Source organism: Numida meleagris, chromosome 6, assembly GCF_002078875.1.
Source record: "Numida meleagris isolate 19003 breed g44 Domestic line chromosome 6, NumMel1.0, whole genome shotgun sequence".
In the NCBI taxonomy this organism is placed as follows: domain Eukaryota; kingdom Metazoa; phylum Chordata; class Aves; order Galliformes; family Numididae; genus Numida; species Numida meleagris.
The window spans coordinates 27,282,133-27,304,949 of NC_034414.1; the positions used below are offsets into that span (position 1 = coordinate 27,282,133).

General features: G+C 41.1%; 1 protein-coding gene across 8 annotated transcripts in view; it reads right to left on the reverse strand.

Annotated features, from left to right (window-relative positions):
* RGS6 (regulator of G protein signaling 6) overlaps positions 1 to 22,817 on the reverse strand; it is a 241,848-nt gene that overhangs the window by 72,240 nt on the left and 146,791 nt on the right. For 7 of the 8 annotated variants that reach the window (XM_021401573.1, XM_021401571.1, XM_021401568.1 and 4 more), the window contains one exon: positions 16,562 to 16,661. The exons of the other annotated variant lie outside the window; for it this stretch is intronic. In XM_021401573.1, the coding sequence (XP_021257248.1) occupies positions 16,562 to 16,661 (100 nt within the window). The remainder of the gene's footprint in view (positions 1 to 16,561; positions 16,662 to 22,817) is intronic. 8 annotated transcript variants of the gene reach the window in all.

Consider the following 22,817-nt stretch of genomic DNA (forward strand, 5'->3'; position numbering starts at 1 on the left):
TTACTTGCAGACATGCCACTTCAGGCTGATGTTTTCAAAGCTTTCTCAAAGCAAAGCCCTGAAAATGTGAGTCAGAAATATAAAAGATGTCAAAGTCCTTCTCTGCTACTCAATGTATCTGGACCTCTTCCCCCTAGTACACTGGAGCTTGGCATCAGGCACAGTTAAGCTTCAGTTTTGGTAGGTAGCCATACTTGACTTTGGAAAGACCATGCATAATGTTTGTGTGGGTCAATTAATTCACTGAAAAAATACATAAATACAATATTCAGGTGTCTCTCAACTGCAGTGTAAAGATGAATGTGTTGATATTTACATAGCACACTGGAGATGTAAAACACCAATGAGCTACTTTGTTTGCTGAGAATTAATACTAATTCCTGCCAATGGAGTTCCCCAGTTCTGCTATCCTGTGCAGTCTATCCTTTCTCTGTGCTTGTTTCTGGTTTTACTTTCACAGACTAAATCTGTCAGTGCTTTGCAAATTTTGCCAGCATTATGCCCAGAACAAACCACAGCAGGTCCCATGGCAGGTAACTCAGATTATCTCCAAACTGTAAGTACAATATTTACATTCTCTGGCCAGTTTACTCACAGATCATCCTGTGTAAACAAGGTTGGTCTAAGAAAAGGCCATGCAAATATCAAATCAAGATCCCAATCACAATTACGAGACACTAGCATTTGCTCCATCCTGCCTAGTACTGGGCAGGTCTCTCTTGTAGGGTCTACAGATACTAAGTTATTTGGTCAAGGACCATTCCTTTTTATAACACGCGATGTTTCAAGACTGCAGTCGCACAGCATTACATTGTGACTGTGTTGGCTGCGCTGCAAACTTTAAGCAAAGACTGCTTATGGCTAAACCAGCAAATTACTGCCAGGAGGAGGTACGGTGAGAGAAGTGATCAAAACAGGAGTTGATCTTTGCTTCTGAAAGCCAGAAGTGTTTTCTATCCGAAATTCGAAAACACAGAGAGGCACGTCACATAGGCAGATATGGTAAACAGAAGTTAGGATAAACTGCAGTACAGCATAACTACTGACCCATCACCACATCAGACTGTCCAGATATTAGGGAAAAAAAATAATTGTCCGTAAACAGAGACCAGTTTGACCACTAATGAATTTCTCCCTGAGAAGAACAAGAGCTCCACATAAAACCACAACACATGCTAGCAAAAACAGCCACACCATTAATGGATCATAATTACTTCATCAGTAATAAAATGATGTAAGAAAAGTTGATCTACAGTGACAACAAATAGCTGTGTTTATCATCTTATTTTCATCCTTTTTGCAAGAAGGATTATCAGGAATGGATATAAATTTCTCATATCCATTTATATGGATATCCAACCCCAACACGCTTGTAATGTTTAATCCAAACCCAGCTGGCTTACTTTTTTTTCCCCCACTGAGATCTCTTCATTTTTATTGTCTGTTTATTAAATGCTCATTTTTGCCTTAAATCTATTTTGGAGTAATTGTATGTATTATGCTGGTTTAGATTGCTCTCTTTTATGAATCTAAATCGCTGGGTATCTGTATGCTGTCTGTAATTGGCATTCTAAAGCAATAATTCTGAAAGCAAAACAACACACCTCCTTGCCTACTTGGCCTTTTCTTCTCCAAAGCTGTTTGCATCCCTTTGTCTCCCAGACTACACAAAGACATGGGCATTTCCCTCTGATTACTGCTGGGCCATGGCAGCCTAATAACCACTCATGCCTGTGAGAATTTCCCCCAGATAGATCTGTTGCATCTTTTAACTGTAAATAATATCAACATACAATGCAACAAAACGGTGTCCTATATACAATTTTTACATATTTTAAAAAGATGACACTTGACACGTTTCAGTAATGCCAAAGATACTTAGACATATAAGCTCTTAGGAGTCCATATCCTACTGACTTTCACAAACAGATGTAGTGTCGTAGTACTTAAAGCCATTTTGTAACATCAGATTTACTTTTTCAAAGATACTTCGGGTATCACCTAGCCTACCCGCGTAGATACTGGAGGAGCTTACCCTTGGTAACAAGCACTCAGCTCTTTCTTGAGTTGGCATATAGTCCAGGCTAAGTTACATATTTCATCAGGTTACTTCTGTTCCCATTACATTTTAGTGGTCAGCATTTTGTTAAACAGGTGAAGACTTCTGGGAAAGCCTGGCTCACTTTTCTTCAATTATACTTTCACAGGTAATCGTGCAATTAAAAAAAAAAAGCACTCAAACACACTTCAGTACGTATACAGTAAAACAAACCGCAATACAAATCACATCAGTCTAGTAGCAATGCAAAGCTTTGTTCTAAAATAAATAATGATGTATCAAAATTATTATTTAAGGGTTGGCATATAATTTTTTTTTTGCAAGAGCGTACTCACTAATATAAAATTAAATGGACAAAGCACTTTGGAAGTCACACATTTGACTAATAATTGTAAGCCACACACTCTGGATCCTGTTGGGCATTTTTTCTGTACCCCACAGGCATATCTATAACTCCATGTTTAAGTCTGAAAAACAACTAACAAGTGTTGCATCAATTTGCACCATTCAGCATGATCCCAATCAAGCATAGAAGTGTAAAACTTTATGTGACTTAAGCACATCCCAGAGATGAGGAGAGAAAATTGGGATGACAGTGAGTGGCAAGCAAGGTAAGTAAAGCAGAACAGGTCAAGCGTGTCTAGGTAAGATTGGGATAAGGAAGGGAAAATCAAATTACAGGAAAAGATGAACTCTTCGTGTATATCACGGTAGGGGTGAGATATCCTTACATCTGAACATAATCAGCACAGGATCCTCCTGCAAGGAGAGGGTGGTTCTCTACAGTACTAGCAATAGTGTACTCTACAGTACAGCACATTCTCAGCCAGCCTCTCTACCTTCGGTTAAGTAGCTGAGATGGTTACTTGACCATCACTTACTATATTAGTTAGGTTAGAAGTAAAGGACTATTTAAAAACCTGCATGTTAACCTGAACATTCTTTTAGTTGAACATGAAAATCCAGCTCTATGAGATTACACCTTTATATACATCACACATACTAAGATGTATTGACAGGATTGTATGTATACTCTAATGTGGAATGTTTCAAAAATATTAGCCATATTCCAAACTGTTTCCAGAAGGCTTTTTTTTTTTTTTAAAGTCCTTATTGTAAGCTAAAAACATCTGCTCTGCATATCTAAAAAAATGAAAATACCATCAAATCTAAACAGAATGGCAAAATATTTGACTGAGTTCCCCACTAAGTCCTTCTTAGCAGATGGCTGTAGGCTAAGGAATATGCTGGTACAATATTATCATACGTTATTTTTTTCTGTTATATTCTAACCCCAGATATCCACTGTGGGACGTATGGCCAGATAAATTATTGATGGACACTGGTTTGGCTCAAAATAGGCATTTCTTAATGTGTCCTTTATGCACAGCTTTTGCACTTCATATTGGCTAACTTGTTCCACATTAGTTAAGAGACTTACCCCGGAATGTATTTTGTGTGCATATTTCTAATTAGGTGAGATAACTCCCCTTAGGATCTGGAGGTTACCAGGAAGAAGGCAGAAGCAGGAGGATGGGACACAGTTGAGAAGGATGTAACCTTATCTTCTGTCCCTCGTGGCATCTACAGAGAGCTTGCAAAGGTATCATCTACACCATAGTGATTCTGAGGGTAGCCACATGTGTGGCTGTGTACAGCAGCCTGCCTTCATCTGAAGCAACCCTTTTATAAAACTACCCCTTTAAGAAAACTGGTCTGCCAATACCAGCAGAGGTCCTGCAGTCTCTCTCTTGCGATTGTCCTACAGAAACTCACCTCAGAACAGAGCGCTTATGGGGAATTCCCTAACCAAACACAGTGTAGCACCTCTGGAAACCTCAAAGCCACTTCAACAAAGCTCTCCCAAAATATAGTATTGCACATCATCATCACTACCGCAGCCTACCTGGCAGTTGTAGTTATTTGTAGGCAGTAGGTTGTATATTAGTCTGTGCCTCCATAATATACCATGAAATTGCTGTCTTCAACTCCAAATTTAATAATAAAATAGTTAAGTTCTTTTGACAAGATAAAATGTATCTGCCATTCATGTTAATGTGCAAGCCTGTACAGGTTTTCATTAGAGCTAGGACACTGGAATTCAATAACATCTCAAGAAGTAAGACTTGCTATGCAGTATGAAAAATCACAATGAATGATACACTGTGCTTGTGCTTCCTCCCTTGGCAAATAAAAGCAGAATCAGGCTTGGAGCCTCGGTCATGCTGATCAGACACTACCAACCAGTTTAGTGACACAGCTGAAGAGCAGATGCTGCTTTACTTTAATTTAGTAAAGCCAGCAAGGAGGCTCAACAGTCCAGTGTAGACATGACGCAAAATGACTGCAGGTTTTACCTTTCACTGCAGGAAACATATTAATGTCTCTCTGTCAGCATCACCTGCTAAGAAGCCCTCCCCCCCTTCTACATTGCAAACTTCCAGCTCCATATTAATGAACACTGCTACTCTGAGGCAGCCTGAAGCAAAAATATGTAATGACAGGTGACCATAACAATCAAGATGTGATGGCTTTTCAGTCTCTCCTCACACCCCCCATGCTCCTGTTCCTATGTACTCTCTTGCCACACACATATGCTTTGATCCCTGAGAAATGTGGACTGTTTTCATATGCCTCCATTCTTCCACATCTCTAGGACTGAATTTGGTACAAGTGTCCTCTAACAAGCCCAGAGGTCACATCCTGCAGCATGTTCCAATTAACAGGTACTGCCTCCCACAGCCCCCAGTAGACACAGATGTCATAACAACCTTTCTAAGCACAAGATTAATCCTGATCACAGATCTACATTGATGAATTTGTTAAAGGCAATGCACAAACCAGAGAAGGCAGCTCCAAGCCACTCTGCATATTTGCAGGCTTTTTATCTCAGATCCGTTTTTCCTCATTCCATCCAGCCCATGTAGATGTGGTAACAGAGATAGTGCCTACCTACATTTGGATGGCTGGGAGGAGTACTTTCTTGCAGCCATACTGAGTGAAGAGACAGTCTTGTACCTAGGTCTCTAGGTTCACCTACATTACAGCCTGCTTGTCCAAAACAAAGCCACTTGCTCCATTCTTCACCTCTTGTGTGAGTGGGTACAATAAAACCTCAGAAGCGTGCTGATAACCTGCAAAGTTTAGCACTGTCCGGAGACAGAAGGCCCATATGTAAGTCTACAGACAACCAAGAGGCTGTCCTTAGAGAATTTCTTTTTACAAGCATGGGCCACAACAGAGCGAACCCTACTTTCGTGACAATAGTCACAGACATGCAAACCTTCAGCCTGACACAGCACATTGAAAATTTCTTTCTTAGTCTAGTGCTCTGCAACCTGACATGACTTTTCCAGAGCTCATGTTATCTGCTATTATATTGTTGGTAATGTTTTGATTCACATAACATAATTCTCCATTTCAGAAAATTCTGCATGGCCTGAGACCATTTTGAAGAAATCTCAAGCAATTCATCCTTGAATCTATCTGAACTGGTAACAAATCCTTTGCTGAAGAGTAGTAATGAGGAGGAATTTAATCTTGACATTTCTAGATTAAACAGTTGAAAGTCAAAGACTAGAGGAATCAATGGCACAAGAGACAGCTGTTTTCAGAGCTGTGGTAAATTGACAGAGTCTAGATGTTATGAATGAGAGCTTGTCACAGCAGAGGTGTGAATCCAGATTTTAATGATTCAATTATGGAATGCCATAGCTGGTGGAAAACACAGAGCTATTTCTGTCTCCTTGTCCCTGCAACTGCCCTCATACTGCTGTGGGTGTAATTACATAAAACAATCAATCCTTTAATGGAAGGTGGAATTATTTAAGGAAAACAGCTGGCAAATTTAGAACCAAGTAGGAACAGAGAAACGTCAGAGCTGAACTGAGAGTGTGTCAAACATGACCCAGATACCTAATTAGAAGTTATACTCAAATCTAACTTGTAGGCTGCTCCCTTGCTGCTGGCCGCAGGTACCGTTCTGCCTGAAGCACTCCTGCCTGACAGGACATCTCATTTCCAGAGAACACCTCAAGGAAGAAAAAAGGGAATGTGGAGGAATCTGCAAACCTCAAATGCTACTCTCTCTTGAGTTTATTTATTATGTTTGCATGGAGCAAGCTTCTGTAGCTGAGTCCTAACCCACCAAAGGGATTAACAGTATGAGGAAATGTAACACATTAATTAAGAGTAGCTCCATGAAAGCTAACTATAATCAGTCAAAATATTATGTTCTATTAAGAACAGCTGTTCTTAAAACTCAGCACTTTGCAAAAAAGAAAGCTCTGGCTTTGCTTCATTTAATTTTTCTTTGTGCTGCTCTCCACAGGGGCAGGGAAATAAGTTATTTCGTGCTTTTAAATAGCAGTACCCAAATACAGAGGGATATACTCAGTAGCATGTCTGCTCAGCTGATCCTGTACAAAATCACATGCACCCATGGAAATCCTCAGTGAATGAATAAGATGGGACAGCTCATATATGTTAATATATGAAAAGAAGTCTTCTAAGAAGGACTGTGATGTGGCAATGTGCTCCTGAAGGACCACCACAGTCTCTCAGCCTGCATGTTGCTTAACAATGGAGGGGGGTGAAGGTCTCCATCCCTCCTCTGCTGCTCACCACCAGGCCCTTTCTCCCAGGAACAGGTCCTGCACTTGCTGGTCAAGGACACACAACAAGACTTGTGAGTGCCTTTACATCTGCATTATTTATTGCTGGGCACAACTGCCACGTCTAAACTGGTCGCTGTCAGCTCCCACTGAGCACAGCACACAGTGCCTAGACACACCGCCAAGCTACTGTAGCAAAGCAAGGTTTTAGAATCAGTAAACTGACAAGTTTATTTTGAAGTTATTGTTATTATTTACGTTTTCACATTATGTTTTTTCGTCTCATAGACATCTCACTTTCAAGTACACCTTAGAGCACACCAAGGAAGCAAGCTACTGGATTGTATCAAGTACCTGATACTCTTTGGATGTCTAAAATCAACACTTCTTAACTTAAGGAAAAAATACATAATATACTATCCATATTCAATGATGTAAACGAGGAACAAATGATTCTGCAATGCAAAACTACAAATAACATTTAAAATATACATTTTTGACTGTATTTTTTCTACTTGAGCAAAAAACTCATTAATATGCCATTGTCCAATTCATTATTTCCAACAACCACAGTCTTGAATAGACTAGCAATTGAAATTATATTAGAATTCAATAAACCTTTTTTTCCTCTTTGATCTCTACTACGGTTCCCTCACCTGTCAGTGTCTCTGGTAGGAGAGCATTAAATAAATCACTAGATATTTAGCAAATACCTTATTTATAAAATATGTGGTTGTCAGTCAGTCTAATCTATTCAGGAAATAGTCATGAAATTTACTGAATACTTCAGGCAAAAGTAAATAATTAAAAAAAAAAACCAACAGAAATTATTCAGGTGAATTTGCAAACGATTTTGCCACTGTCCAGCAAACAATCGATACTCTTAGTTAAATAAACAAGTAAATAAATGGTGAGCAGGGGAAGCAATTCTATCTGCAATAAAAATAGGACTAAAAATAACATTTCTACGCAATGGACACACACACACAACCAGGAAAAAGTGACAATAAAACAAAATCTTCCACTGCTACAGACAGACATTACTTTTTTTTAGGAGTCCACATTACACTATGTTTTAAGTGATCATAATTAGCATTTTATGTGAACAAACTTCTTAAAGTTTCTTGCCTGTTTTACACTCATTTCTGGGCAAGATTGAACACCGTACCTTTCTGGTCATATTACTGAAGTATCTTCATGGAAATAATTCTTATTGCACAAGTGGCATCGTAACGGAATAGAATCCTAAGATTCTCTTCTTGCAAAGCAAGCGACCATCAAACAGGAATTAACTGAACGAAGTCCTAATTGCTTAGTTCTATTTCTCTGCAGGACCAAAATATAATTTTCTTCTCTGCATGTGGTAGTGAATCATACATCAAAAATATCCAAGCTCATCAATTCACACCACACTCAAAACAAATCTATTGGAAAGCAGCATGCAATTTTGAGAGATTTATTCACACAGGGAAGAAATGTTAAAGTAACTGTGTAAAGGTATACGAGGGAAAAAAAAGGCTGGCTATTTGTAATGATGGACATGTATGGAAAGACTGAAAACTTTAGCTTTTTTTTTTTTTTAATTTACCATTTCTGTTGGAAATTTTAAAAGTCAGATCACAGAATCATTAAGGTTGGAAAAGACCTCAAAGACTACATAGTACAACCGTCCATCTACCATCAGTATGGCCCACTAAACTATGTCCCTAAGTATGACACCCATATGGTTCTTGAACACCTCCAGGGAGGGTGACTGCACTGCCTCCCTGGGCAGCCCGTTCCAGTGCCTGACGACACTTTCTGAATAGAAATTCTTCCTGATACCCAACGTGAACTTCCCCCCGTGCAACATGAAGACGTTATCTCTCATCCTATTGCTGTTACCTGGGAAAAAAGGTCAATCCCCACCTCATCACAACCTCCTTACTGTAGAGAGCAATGAAGTCTCCCCTGAGCCTCCTCTTCTCCAAACTGAACAATCCCAGTTCTCTCAGCAGCTCTCAATAAGACTTGTGCTCCAAACCCTTCACAGATTCGTTGCCCTTCTCTGGACACGCTCTAGGGCCTCAGTGTTTTCTTGTAGCGAGGGACCCAAAACTGAACACAGTACTCAAGATCTGTGGCATTCTCAGGTGCTACGCAATGCAAATAAGAAACAAACCAAAGAACTCCCTATGCTGGAAGAGGCAGAACAAAAGTTACTCATCAGCCATTCAGGGTATCCTCACAAACCTGACAACTGTTTCTCCATGCTAGCACTCCTGAATCCCTCAGCTGTGACATCCAGACACAGGTAGCCTAAGACTTGCAGCTCCACAGATGTCTCAATACGTATGCAGCTCCTCAGGCCCCGTGGGAGCAAAGATGCTCTGCTGCATATCCGATGCTCAGAAGCCCATAGGAGTGTTAGAGGGAATGCAGAAACAAGGCAAGAGGTGTGAAAAAGACAACAGAAGTGTGTCGGTGGATCTTTCACCACACAATTCCCAGGTTGTCATGAGTTGAAGACAGGAGAGGTGAAGCACTGCAGATGGAGTGCAGTTTGCCCAACACTTGCATACAAAAATCAAAGCCACATGGTACTCGTAATTAATCTCTGGTCTTTTGCTGTGTCATTCAGATCTGAAAACAAACTTTTGTAATAATGTTGTGCTTTTGAAGATAGCGAAATTAATGCAAATATGCATTAATCATTCATTCCTATGAATTTCTACAGGCATTGAAATATTGTTGACTTTTCTTTTTAATGCTTTATTCATTAGCCACAGTATTCCATCAGCTAAATACCATGTTTCAGAATAAAACTGCAGTCAGCAACAAGAACACTCTTAATATGTAATATTCTTGTTATTCTGGCTGAGTTACCAATTTATCTAAATACTGGAGTTCAGCAGGTGACTTAGCATCAAGTCTGTCTCAATCTACCACAGCTTTTAGTCTCTATTGAAAGGCTTTCCTGAAGACAACTCCCCCCAGAAATGTTAATCGTTTTTAATAGATCTGCTTTGTTTCAGGCTCATAGCTTTCACGCGATGCCTTCAAGCCCACTGATTTTTATGCTCATATTCTTCAGGAAGAGGAAATTGTAGTTTAGTGTTGTTCTAACTTCTGCCCAAGTGGCTGGAACATTTTCTCGTTATTTTCTCTTTTGACATCATCTCTAGTAACTAGGAAGAGCAGACAAACCACCACAGAAGGATGAATCTGGACCATATGGCAATTTTTCACTGTATTTTTATTTGCCACATGAATATCCACAGCATGATTATTTAATCTTTTGTTTTATCATGCCATAACTTGATGAAGGCAAATTTTCAATTCCAGCAAGGACAAATTGGACCAGGAAGCTTCACATGACACACAAAAAACCTTTCTGTGGAGACAGGCAACCCTGACAAGAAGGGAGAGCTGACTGAGACACACACTAGTGGCATCAGGAGCCCGCTCTGAAAGCGGTCCTTCCTCTCAAAGCTCAGAGCAGTTGTGGAGTCACACATACTACAGTATTTGAACTAGGCTTGTGCTGTATGGACAGGGAGGACCACTGCCACAGGACTCAAAATGTTCCACCCCAGCTACATTTGAGCTGGGAAAGCACTATACACAGAGTGTGGCTTGTGATTATGATGAGGTTGTATGAACTGAAGTGAAGCTTGGCTGCAGCAGAGGGCAGTGATACACAAATGCTGGCATTCATCACTCTGCACAGCACTTACAAATAATGCAGAACCTTATCCTTATTTATTTCTAGCATCTAACATATGCATCCTTAGGTTTATTTTTATGTAAAACCATATGCTTTTTATGAGTATGTGAGCATAGGCATGCACACTGTGTAGTCTTGTGCAGATGCTGACATCGTGAATGTTCACTTTTAAAAATATTAATTCTGGTTGCTTTCTCTCATTTCTTTGACAACCATATCTTATTCAATTAGCCTGCTCTTCCCCTTATCTTCTCAAAGTTAAATCCTTTAAACTTTTGCTTCACAAGGCACTGACTTACATCTTAACAATAGGCAAAGAATTATGACACTTTAGAGAACAGATTTCAATCTTTTCCTCCCTGATTCCTCTCCTCCTTTGAAAGGCAGAGAAATTCATGCACTTGAAGGGAAAAACAGAAGGTGAAGGGAGTTGCAGCTGAAAACAGCATAACTCTTCAGCTCCTTAACTGGGTTAATTTGTCTCTTGGCATGGGAATACAGAGCTTAAGAGAAAGCTACAGACGAAATTGCAAGGCACGTGCTTCTCATGTAGTAGCTGACATGTCCAAAGCCATGCAATTCACAGCAGCTTTGAAATACTAGATTAAAAGGTATAACAGTGTTCTTATTGAGGGAAGGATGGATTACATTTCCGCTGGGTGCAATTTGAAGAATAGATGCATAAGGGAAGAAAATGTAAGTTGTGATGGAGAAGCTCAGTCTCGGCTCGAATTAGCTTAAATGCAACCTGCTTAGGGTGATTACTTTCTAGTGAGAAACAAATGGAGTTATATACTCACCCAGCATTTCCATCCTGCCCCACCAGGCAACCTCATAGTTACACAATACTATATCATTTCTGTGCATGTGTACATAAATATCTATCAATTTTTACTCAAGCATATATTTGTATTATTAACCAGTAAACAATCCCAAATTACTTTATATCCAAAGTTTTAGCAAAATTTTTTTCTTGTTTTGTGTTTTCTTTAACTAAGTGAGCTCATTCCTGTTCAGCAAAAGACTGCACTTTGTTTAGATTTGGGACTATCTACATCTACTAACTTTGCTTGAAACAGCCAGCACAGCATTTTAAGTCCTCTGTTTCTCAGAGAGCAGAATTGCAAAGGAAAGCCAAAATTAAAAAGAAAAAAAGACTGACAGACTTGGACTCAAATCTCTGAATCACACAGTCATTTTGATGTTTCTGATACTCAAGTTCAGCAACTGTGGCTGCCCAGAGCCCAAGGATGTGTATTTTAAATCTAGAACACCGAAAGGCTCAGCTCAGTCTGCAGTCAGTGCCAGTCCTACAATTAAAATCCTATGGTCAGGTGATGCAAGTTGCTCAGCAGACAGCCCTGGGGAAACCAAACCCATTTGCCGTCAACTTTGGAGCCATTTGGACTCAAAGAAAGCAGTTTCTGTGAGGAACCATGGCAGGCTCTAACTCTGAAACAAAAGTATTAAGAAAATGAACATTGTGGCAAAGTACACAGCCTTGCAGCCAGCTTACTGGGCCTTGCTAGGTGATGGGCGCTGCTGCTTGTTGGCATTGCCAGTCCTGGTCCTGCTCCCCTTCACCACCAGCCTCTCTCTTTGTACAGTTCCTCTGAACCAGGAGCTTTCAAATCCTGGAGAGGAGGAACCTGCTCTTTTCCTTTGCACCTCTGGCTACCACATCTCAATAAGAAATGCATTTGAGCTCCTCTGAAGGGGAAATGCTACAAATACCACCAGACTGACTCCTAAGCAGCTCACCTCACAACACGTGTATGAAATCCTCCATACCTTCGCTGCCCTGAACTATATCATCAGGCACGTTCAATCAATAATAAACCCTCTCTCTGTTTCAACACGGTGGGATTTACTTGCTCCAGCCAAATGCATTTTCTTTGAGCAACTGACATTCTGAAGTGTTCTGGAACAACTCTATGGGCATTTGCCAAGATGCATGCTGGCTTCTTCAGACAGAGACACATGGCAGTTTAAACTTGGTCTATATCATGAGTCTTGAGAAACAACAGGCCATCTGGCAGTATTCAGTAATATTGGCACTTGCTGATCAGAGGAGTCTGGAACTTGGTATAAAAGATATGGCAGGTCAAGAATGAAATGCACTGGCAGAACTGTGTGCATGGAACTTGTATGCCACTTACTCCAAGCCAGTACAGCCAGACATCATCCATCAATCTGTTCCAAGCCACGCAGGCAGCTATGAGAGCACAGCAAGGAGACAAGCAAGCACTGGGGGGCAAGGGTTAGGAGTAGTGCACAAGCGGGGTGACAGCAAGGGGACTGCTGCTGGAAGGAGTTCTCTCTCCTGTGGGGACAGGACTGCTTGAAGTGGATGGGTTATGGGTCAGGATGAATTATCAAAACTTCTTGGGATGGGGGCAGAATATTGCAAGTCTTGTAGACGGCATATCTCCCTTGGGTTGCAACAGCAAAGATGCTGGTACACAAGATGGGGAAAACGTGGAATGAGGTTGGGGGTGAGGGAAAGATCGGGAAGCATGAAGGAGGCTTTTTACACTGGAAAGGTCAGTTACTGCAGGTTAGCACTGGAGTTTCCAACTTTTATCATCAACGTTGTAAAGGGTCAAATCTGAATCCATGGGAGAAGAAAGTACAGGTGTTGTGTGTGCTGACCAAACAGAAGGCTAGTTTTAAGATGCAAGAGTATGGAAATCAAAAAGAGTAGAAAGCCACTTTTGTAGTTGGATATTATAATGAGATATTTTTTATAAGTCTAGGACAATAGAAAATTGCTGATTCATTTACAGAAACAAATCATTATTGAGGAAATGGTTTTCTCATTAGAAGATAAATGAGAATGTCTATTTATTGCAGCAACTATCATCACGGACACTGGCTGATGACCTGGTTGGAGTATGAATCACAGCCCTTCTCAGTACCTACCTTTAGTCAGTTTTTCCTTCCATTTGTCCATTTGTCAGTTATACTCTAAATATACTAGAGAATCTGTTGAATACATGCACACAGATGCTACACTGTCTGTTACATCTTACTTTCATTCTCTGCAGTTTGCCCATAAAATGAAGACTAACGGTGTAATGCGTCCTCCTTTGACTGACCTACTTTGAGTCAAAAGCCAAGAAAGGGGATACACAAATCTATTTCTAATGCAGATTAAAACTTGCCTTTGGCAAAGCATCCGCATGCAGACTCATCATACATTCAAAAAAGATTTTTTCATTCTTTTCCCAGGCTCCTGTTGTCTAGAGAGAACCATTAATGATTATTCCCCGATGTTCCTTCTCCTTATGTTACAGGATGCTTCATTCATAACTCAGGCATCCAGACATGAAAGCAAAACAGAGATGAGTTGTTCCTTCCCTGGGATTCAAACTTTAAATCAAACACCCCCTTTTCTGTATTATAAACAGAGCTGCATGTTTAGAGCACCAATGCAGTGCTGTAATGTTTTTTCTTTAAGATTTTACATTTATTCTGTGAGAAGATGTTATAATAGAGGCGTCAAGCAAAAATAAAGCACTGTTAATCACAGTAACTGCGAACCTGCCAAGTAAATATGTCTTAGCATCACTGTTCTACTTTGCAGGTAGAAGAAAAAGCGTGCAAGAATGCCAGAGTCTAGAAATTAAGTCCTACCTAAGAGAATAGCTGTAAAGCTGCCCAAAGCTTTTTGAAATTATCTTGTGTTCATGAAATTGAAGAAATTAGAAAAGCACTAATGTTCTATGATTCTATGATTGAGTAACCTATGATCATAAGAATAATTCAGGTTGCAAGGATTCACAAGAGATCACCTAGTCCAGCCTCCACTTAAAGCAATGCTAAATGCTTTGCTTTAAGGCAAATTAGGTCAGACTGCTCAGTTCAGCTGTGCTCAGGGATTCCTGAATAGCTCCAAAACACTTTGGTTCCACAGCCTCTCTCCTGGCTACTGCCCAGCTGCTCTAACCACAAAGAGCTTTCTTCCTACAACTAATTGGGATTTCTATTCATGCAACTTGTGTACACTGTCTTTTGTGCTTCCATTACATGTACCTGACATCATCTTAAGTTCACATTCCCTTTAGCTTTCGCTCCTTCAGACTGAAGGAAAGCCAGAGTCCTCAACTTCTGTTCAGATATGTGCTTTTGCCTCCTTTCACACATCAAGAGCTCCAGCTCTTTGACCATCTATTACGAACACCAAAAGCATACACAAGTAGGCGTATGCATCTGAAGGGAGAAACTTGAAATAGAGAAGACTTTGGGCTCTTAGCTGATCCATTATTTAACCATACTTTTCAAACTTGGAGGCCTCATGCAGCACCCAGTGCATCACAATGCAACTGCCTTCAAATCACCTGATGGGAGTGTTACTGAACTTGTTCCACTCCAAATTTGCGAGTTTGCTGTGAGCTTTAGAGGGAGGTTTTGTTCTTATTTTACCTTTGTCTTTCTACTATTCCCCCTCCCGTTGAGATCAGCCATTTCAAGGTGATGCAGCTGCTGTTTCAGAGGAGCAGAGTCCAAGGGGGTACTTTCCATCATGCCAGGGTGCTGCCAACCTGGGTGCTACTTAAGGATAAGGATAACCAGTTTAAAGACGTGTGAGGTCTTCTTTTTATCTTGACTAACAGATGACAACTCGATTACTAGATCAACAGCTTAATCAACGCTCTGAATATTAACAGGGATACAAAAAACTTATTTTGAGTAAATCTCAAGACATACAGCTTGTGTATTGTAGACTAGCACCTTAGTATCACAGTTTTCACATCTCATTCTAGATTCATGTTTATTTCACACAATAATCCTGCAACAGCCAGTGACTTTGAATCAACATCCTGGAATCAATTTCAGACAGAAGAGCCTGCTGCTCAATAAGAAGGGATTAACTGGACCGAGACTTATTTAAATAAAACTTCAATTTCCACATTCCCTGACTATCCCCAGGAGCTCTGCAGATTTATAGCCCATTCCTGAAGCTTAAGTCGGACATTATTTTCCTGATACAAGAATATTAAACCACACTCCTAAATGAATCATCACAACCTCAAATTCTGCTCAATCCAACATCTTTCACAGTAAGGATATTTCTGAAGTGCTTTAGCTCAGCTATGCTCCACTGCAGGGAACCATCTTTGCAGTGACTTGACACCAGCTGTATTACCAGTATTCCTGTTGACTAGAAATATTATCCTATTATTTTACAACAGTATAAAGTCTTCAAGAGCAAAAAACGTCCATTTGATGTGCCAGTTTTTTTTCCCAGTTATCAGTGCACTGCTCATATGCAGTAATGCACTTTTGCATTTTTTAGCCATCATTTCAATTTTACTGGAGTGAAGATGTCACTGTAGCAGCCACAGAGAATGAAGTTCTTCACTTTTTCAGAAAACAGAGGTGAAACTTCACTGAACTGACCAGTCAGTGCATGTATCTGATTTGATTCAGAAAACAACTCTGCAGGACTGAGAAAGTTATGTTTACTTCAGAACATAAATGAGATCCTGAATGATAACTTAAGGGATTAGCAGGGCATCAGATAGTGGACAACAGCCTAGTGTTGGAGAGGGGAAATGGCATTTCTGTGTCACTGTAATGAGTGCTACCATAGTGTTATCAAAGCACGTACCAGAAACACAAGTACAATTCCTCCAAGCAATTTACATCACATCACCCTGAATAATTTTACAAAATAAGAGTAAAGTTCTTTGTTGCACCAGCAACTGTTGTCTCTGAAAGTACAGGTAGGAATGTTTTTGCACTCACAGCCAGCTCCTGCACTATTCACACATTTGCACATAATAAATAATAAAAAGGCATATGTGCATAAAACATATTTCTCATTTTTCTACATGTGATAGAAATTTGAAAAAAGTATTGGGTGTAAGTGAAACTTCAACTTTATTTCCTGAATTCTTCCCTAAAATCTTCCTACTCCCATCATATGGAATGATTCTGTGACAGGCACTGAAGCATGTAACATACTTCTAAATATAACTCACTGTAAAGAAATAGAAATACTTGCTTACTTAAACAGTTAATCAATCTTGGTTCAGTACTTCACCCCTAACAACAAAGTGCAAACATGAAGCAGATAGGGGCCATTTTTTCCTTACATTCCTTCTTTCTGCATTTATGTTGGTCTAGAGCCAGCTAGCACCAGCTTACCCTCTTTTCTGTTCTAACCAGGGTCCTTACCTGTGACGACACTGGGGATTTTGGACAGAAAGCTCTTGACAGTTCGGATGGGAACTCCACCTGTTTTGTCATCCTGCATTCTTGTAATGATGTCTTCAATCTGCCAAAAGGAAGAAAAGACTCAGTGGCTTATGCAAAACAGTGAACAGTGAACATTATGTCTGTATAATTTGACTGCTTTGAAGCCCAGCTGATAGGATGGGGATCAAATACGTCACATGTGTTATTGTACAAACACAGACCTAGTGAAATAGCCACCAACTCACAAATTTAAACCCTGAGAAAAAAAAGATCAGTCTGAAAGATTGTGGTATGAACACGCTGACAATCCTATTGTAGTCATTCGTTTTTGCTGACCGGTGGTGATAGAGACAGAAAAATGCTGAGTCCGCATGTAAATTAGGTTAAATTAACAACCAAGTTAACTTTCACTTCACAAGAACATACACAATTCCATCATATAAAGGAAAGTATACAGTCATCTCCATAAGCCATGGCAATTAAGGGATCTACAAGGGCTGCTCTGGAAGTACTGCCTTCTATTTTATTATGTTGGACCAGGACATGAGAGGGGGTGGTGGTGGTACAACAGTAGAGGTTGAACCTTCCCACCAATATCCATTACATTTTGTTGCTGTGCAACAGATGTCAGAAGAGTGGCAACTATCACGCCACAAAATTAAGAGCATCTCAATTAGCTCATCCACATAAATGGGCAGGTTACAACCAGAGAACTGTGTACACAGCTGAATATTGGCTTCAATGTATTGGAAATAATGGTGACTATGTTGGAATATCACAAAGTTTGCACCAAGTGGGTCCCATGAATGTTCACACAACAGAGCAGAAAGAACACCATATGCAAGTTTTTCACAACTTATTGAACCAACATGATGCTGAAGGTGTCTGTTTCTCAGATCACATCATTGCTGGTGACAACACGTGGTGTCAACCACTTTTGACACTGGAGTCAAAACACCTGTCCATGAAGTGAAAATGTGAATTCTCCATTGAAGAAAAAGCTCAAGACACAGCCCTCAGTGAGTAAGGTGATGTGCACTGTCTTTTGGGTTAGGAAAGAAGTGATCCTTCTGGACTTCCTGGAACCCCACAAACCATCAACTCAGACTGATGCATTGCAACACTGACTAAGCTGGAGGCTTGAACTTCCAGAGTCAGCCAGAGAAGCTGACAACCTTTCCTCTCACAACACGGTAAAGCCAGGTCCCACACCAATTTGAAGACCATGGAGCATGTTGCCAATTGTGGTTGGACTGTCCTACCATATAGTCTGGATTTGGCACCTTCTGACATCCATCTGTTTGAGCCAATGGAAGATGGACTGCATGGGCAATGTTTTGCTGGCAATGAAGATGTCATAGCAGCTGTGAAACAGAGGGTCACCTCTGCTGGTGCAGATTTTTATGAGCATGGCATGCAGGCTCCCATTCATTGCTAGGAAAACTGCATAGCAAATAGTGGTGACTATGTTGAAAAATAGTGTTTTGTAGCCGAGAATTTGCTCCATCAAATAGTATTATTGTGCTCAAACTGTTGTAGCTTCCATGGAAATACTAGGAAGCACTACTTTCAGAGCAACCGACATAATTACTAGAGAAAGGAGCTTAATACAACCTTCTATTTTTTCCTAAGACAGGAAGGGATATTTACTGAGGATATCCCTGCATCTACTTGAAGGCAACAGCATGGAGAACAAAAAGCTGAAAGTAAGAACAACACAGACAGATGGTATTTTTGAGAATTCTTGTCTTTGAAGGCACGGAGGTTTCAGAAACACAGCAAAAATAAAGCAAAAGCTCTCTGGTTAGCTCGAGTGGTTCAGAGTAGAGCACACTGCCTGATAGTCGCAGGAGCTTCAGCTGTTTGGGGCAGAAGTTAGCAGGGGTCACAGAGAGAGCAAAGCGCCCTTCCAAGGCATCATGCTTTCCTGAAGATTTTCTCTTCAGAAATGATGTGAAATAAAACCTCAGCAGAGGGCCCCTGCCCAGGAGGATGAGCTCTCTCCAACTCTGGAGCATTCTCATTTAGATGTGAAAGTAAATTTGTTTCACAGACTCAACACTCACATTTCAAAACAAGTTTAACTTGAGGTCTTCCCAAGATGCTAAGAAAACCTTCCTGCCAACATCAGACACTGCATTTGATCACCATGTTTTTAACCTTCAACTATCACATAACTGAACTGTTCACACCTTGTTTACATATTATTTTTAAGTTAACACATGCCACAAACAGATTCTCAGCAGGAATGAAGTCACAAAGATGAAAATAACCTGAGAAAGTCAATAGATTGCTGAAGGGTCAGTTATCTGGTTGGCCCTGCTTGAGCAGGGGCTACACCAGGTGACCTCTACAGGTCCCTGCCAACATCAGCTCCTCCATGATTCTCTAATCTATGGCCTATTTGTGATAGAACAATACTTATTTTGCCCCAAGCCAAACACTATGAAAATACAACCCTTTCCCCTTTACCGGAGCACACCAAACAGGATCTCAGACCTTTTTGTCCCAAACTCTGACCTATAATTTTACTGCCTTCCTCCAGATGCTCTTGTAACTGGAATCAGAATTCAGATTTTCCATGCATACTAGAAAGAAAATACTCTGAAATGAGTCCTATGCCTCAAGCAACACTTACAGACTTCAAAAACACAGGCATAGTTTTTGCTTAAATTGTTGCTTTCTATTTTTCACTCCAACAAAGAGTTCAGAATTGAAAAAAAAGAACTAAAATAATTGCTTTAGTGCAGGAAAATAAACTTGTTGTTTTGCTCTCCAGAAACCAAGTAAACCACCAAACATGATTTAAGTCATTACAAGTTGTGACGATCACATCATGATAAGAAAAGCTCAATTTCAAGCAAAATAAAATCTTTAATTATCTTAAATGCAAAAATACATCTTTTTTCCTTTTTTTCAAAGCAATAAAGCTGGCTCTGATACCTCAAATCTGACCGTTCATTTGGATTTCAGTTGCAATCACCCTAGAGACTTCTCCTTCATAAAAGGCTATAAAAGCTGCTTCTTCCTTTTGCCCTCCAGCCTGACCGTCAGCAGTTTCTGCTCTCTAGCCAAGTGTTGGATGTTACTTTTCTCCTTCTCCTCAGGTGCCATATCTTCCTTCCTTCTCTGTTCTCTCATCTGATCCAGAAAAAATTACATGCACCATCTTCCTGTAACACTCCAGCATTTGCAGCCCACTGCCTAAGAGGTTACAGCCTCCCCTTGCATGCAGTCTTTCCATTCCCAACACAGTTCCTGGTGCTCTCCAGCAGATTCCTGGGCTCCTCAAAGGAACGTTTGATGGTCAATTTTATCCTTACTTGTGATCAAGTTTAAAGTAAAAATATGAAAGTAAAATACGGGCCACTGGCACTGGCTGGCTCCCACCACAAAGCCCCACACGTGCAGCTAGAACCAAGTCCCTCTGACAAGCTCTCTGAAGCCCACTTGTTTCATGTGTCCAGGTAGTTTCACCCTGCCCTAATGCAGGGAGAGGAAGCTGAAAAAAAACCACAAAACAGCAGCTCTGAGGGAGGAAGGACAGCCTTGCCTGGGAGACAGAGCTGGGAACCAGCGGAACAGCATGGCTGGAGAATTGCTTCTTGACCTCCAGCAATCAAATCCATCTGTCTCTGTCGAAGGCTCCCCTCCTGCCTCATGAAGATAATAGTGCATCACAGAGGGGCAATGAAGCACAATTCAAAGATATCAGTGAAGCGTGCCGAGCTCCCGGGACAGCTACAGAAGATCTGCTTAGCATCTCTGAGGGCCTCTCACATGCCCAGTACCTGAAGCCAGGCCTGTGTAAGGCAGTGCACGGGTGTGTGAGCTGGCAGTGCAGGTCAGCTGCTTCCACACGGCTAATGCCCAATGACTGCTGAGAGCAGGGGCATTGGAGGAACTAGTGCTGCTTCCATCTACGCTTCTGCCTAAACTTCAGAGCTAATTTTCAGATAAAGGCAGAGTCTGACACAGGGTCTCCTCACATGTAAGCATGTGAAGCCAGAAAAGGACAACTACATTCTTCAGTTGTTACTGGAGGGCGTAACAGAGCTAATAATGTCATCTTAAGACTGCTGACATGCTTTAGCATTTATAAACATCTAATTGAATAGCTTGAGAGGGTGGCAGTGAGGGAACATGTACAGAGACACCCACTGCAGCTATTTATGCCCTGCTGCCAATGTCACCACAGCTCCACAAACGAGTATCTGCTTCTCAAGCCTTCAGAGAGGGGCAGGACTCATCCCATCAATAGGATCATCTGAAATGGTGGCCAAGAACAAACAGTGACCCTTCTTATCCAGCTGCTGAGGAGCAGCACCAGGGCCCGGAGAGCATTGTGCAGCACTTACTGATCAGTGCACATCTCCATAACACAGCCTTCTGCATCAGCTGGGCTCTGCACCCCTGGCCAGCATTAGAAAGATAGCCAAGGAAAGCAGGAGCTGCAGCTATACCCCTCAGACAATACGTACACCATTAAAAAAAAAAATAGTATAACATTCAGCAAAAGAAAACAACCCCAAAATGTAGCAAATGAATCCAGCAAACAGAAATTCTCCAAATAAGTTGAACTAATGCAGTTTTCTTCCCCTGCCAAAACCCAAGCTTTATAAGCCCATCAGTGTCAACAGTTAAAAGCAAAAAACATCAATGCATCAATAGTTACGGAAACTCAATTTTTCATTAAAAACATTTTGACGGACAATTCCTGATGAGTTCAATTTCTACATGAGCTATAATCACATGAAAGAAAAGGCTGTTTTTTGCATGTCAGAAAGCTGTGTAAAAATACTCAGAGTGAATTCATGTTTACTGACCGCGCAACTTCAATTACAGTAGCAATGCTAGGGACTCATCAGCTTCAAAGATCTTACACCATTCAGAATAGAGCCACTCCCATCAGAAACTTCAGGTCAGCTTCAAATTAGATCAAATATTGACTTTGCTGTGCTCTGCAAGCAGAAGTGTTTATCTTCTTATGACCCAGAGAAGATGATGTGTATCTTAAAGCAATTCAATGGAAGCCAAATGGCTGTACAATTATTACTAAGACATGATGTAAGTTACACTTCAGAGGAAAAAGTTATACCATTACTGCTACACAGTATATATTAAACACAGGCAACTTTCGTGCAGCTTATGTGCTAGGTACACACACGTGCAAAACCATGTGCAGACACACACAAAAGCACAGTGTTCCAGCCAGGAAAAATTAATGTGCGGCGCTGCTCCCCTCATACCATCACCAAGAGGGGCTCAGGGAGAGCATGCGCTTCCTTCTGGCAAGGTTTGCTGAAGCCACTGTCTGCAGGGATGAGCAGCCTCCTGTCTCCCAGCCAGGGGCAGACGCACAGGTTGCCTTGGAAACGCTAGAGATTTGCTTTCCCATTGCATCACTGCACCTCATATAAACCACACATCTCTCTTGATTGCTCATGCAGTGATGAATGAGTGCGGAGCAAACATGCCTACCACAGCCCGCATGGGGACTAATTTAGAAGGAGCAAACTCCATCCAAGACATGAAGGAGAAGAGCTGTGTGCCCGCTCTGCTCCCCTCTCTTCAGGCACAGCGTACAGCCCCTCACCGTCAGGGTGAAGCCCCTGAAACCAGCCTCAGGGACACCTAGAGGCAAAGCTGCAATCCAGCTGCTATCTGGAACAACATTACACAAGTTGCCTCAGCCAGCAGGCACCAAAAGGGCAGGAAATTTTAGTTCAAAAACTCTGTTTCTGCAAGTGGGTCCCTTTTTGGCTGCACCCTGAATTTCACTTTGAGTTCTGTACATGCACTAACCATCCTAATGCAGATGGAAATTACGCTGAAACCTGGTTTAGTGGTGCAATGACTAAGAAAGCTCCAGGAATCTTAAACCGTCTAACTCCAGACTGAGTCTCCAATCTGTTATGTGAGTTAAGGCCAGTTTTTCAAGTCTGATGAAAGGCAGTAAATAACAGAAGTTGTAGTATTCCACTGAATGACATGAAATAATGAAGGGACAAGCTGATCATAGCAGCCAATAGCTGCAGGGAGGTGCTGGCTCCTGGACTCACTGCACCCAGGACATAGCAGGTGGGCCATGGCCCTTCTCACCGCAGGTGGAGGCTCCAGCAAAGAGGCTGCAGAAGCCAACTCTGGAGACTGGGACAAGGCCGCCATGAGCATAAACATGAGCCAAGCTTACACACTCTACAGAGAGCACTCCTGTCCTGCACAGTCCCAAACT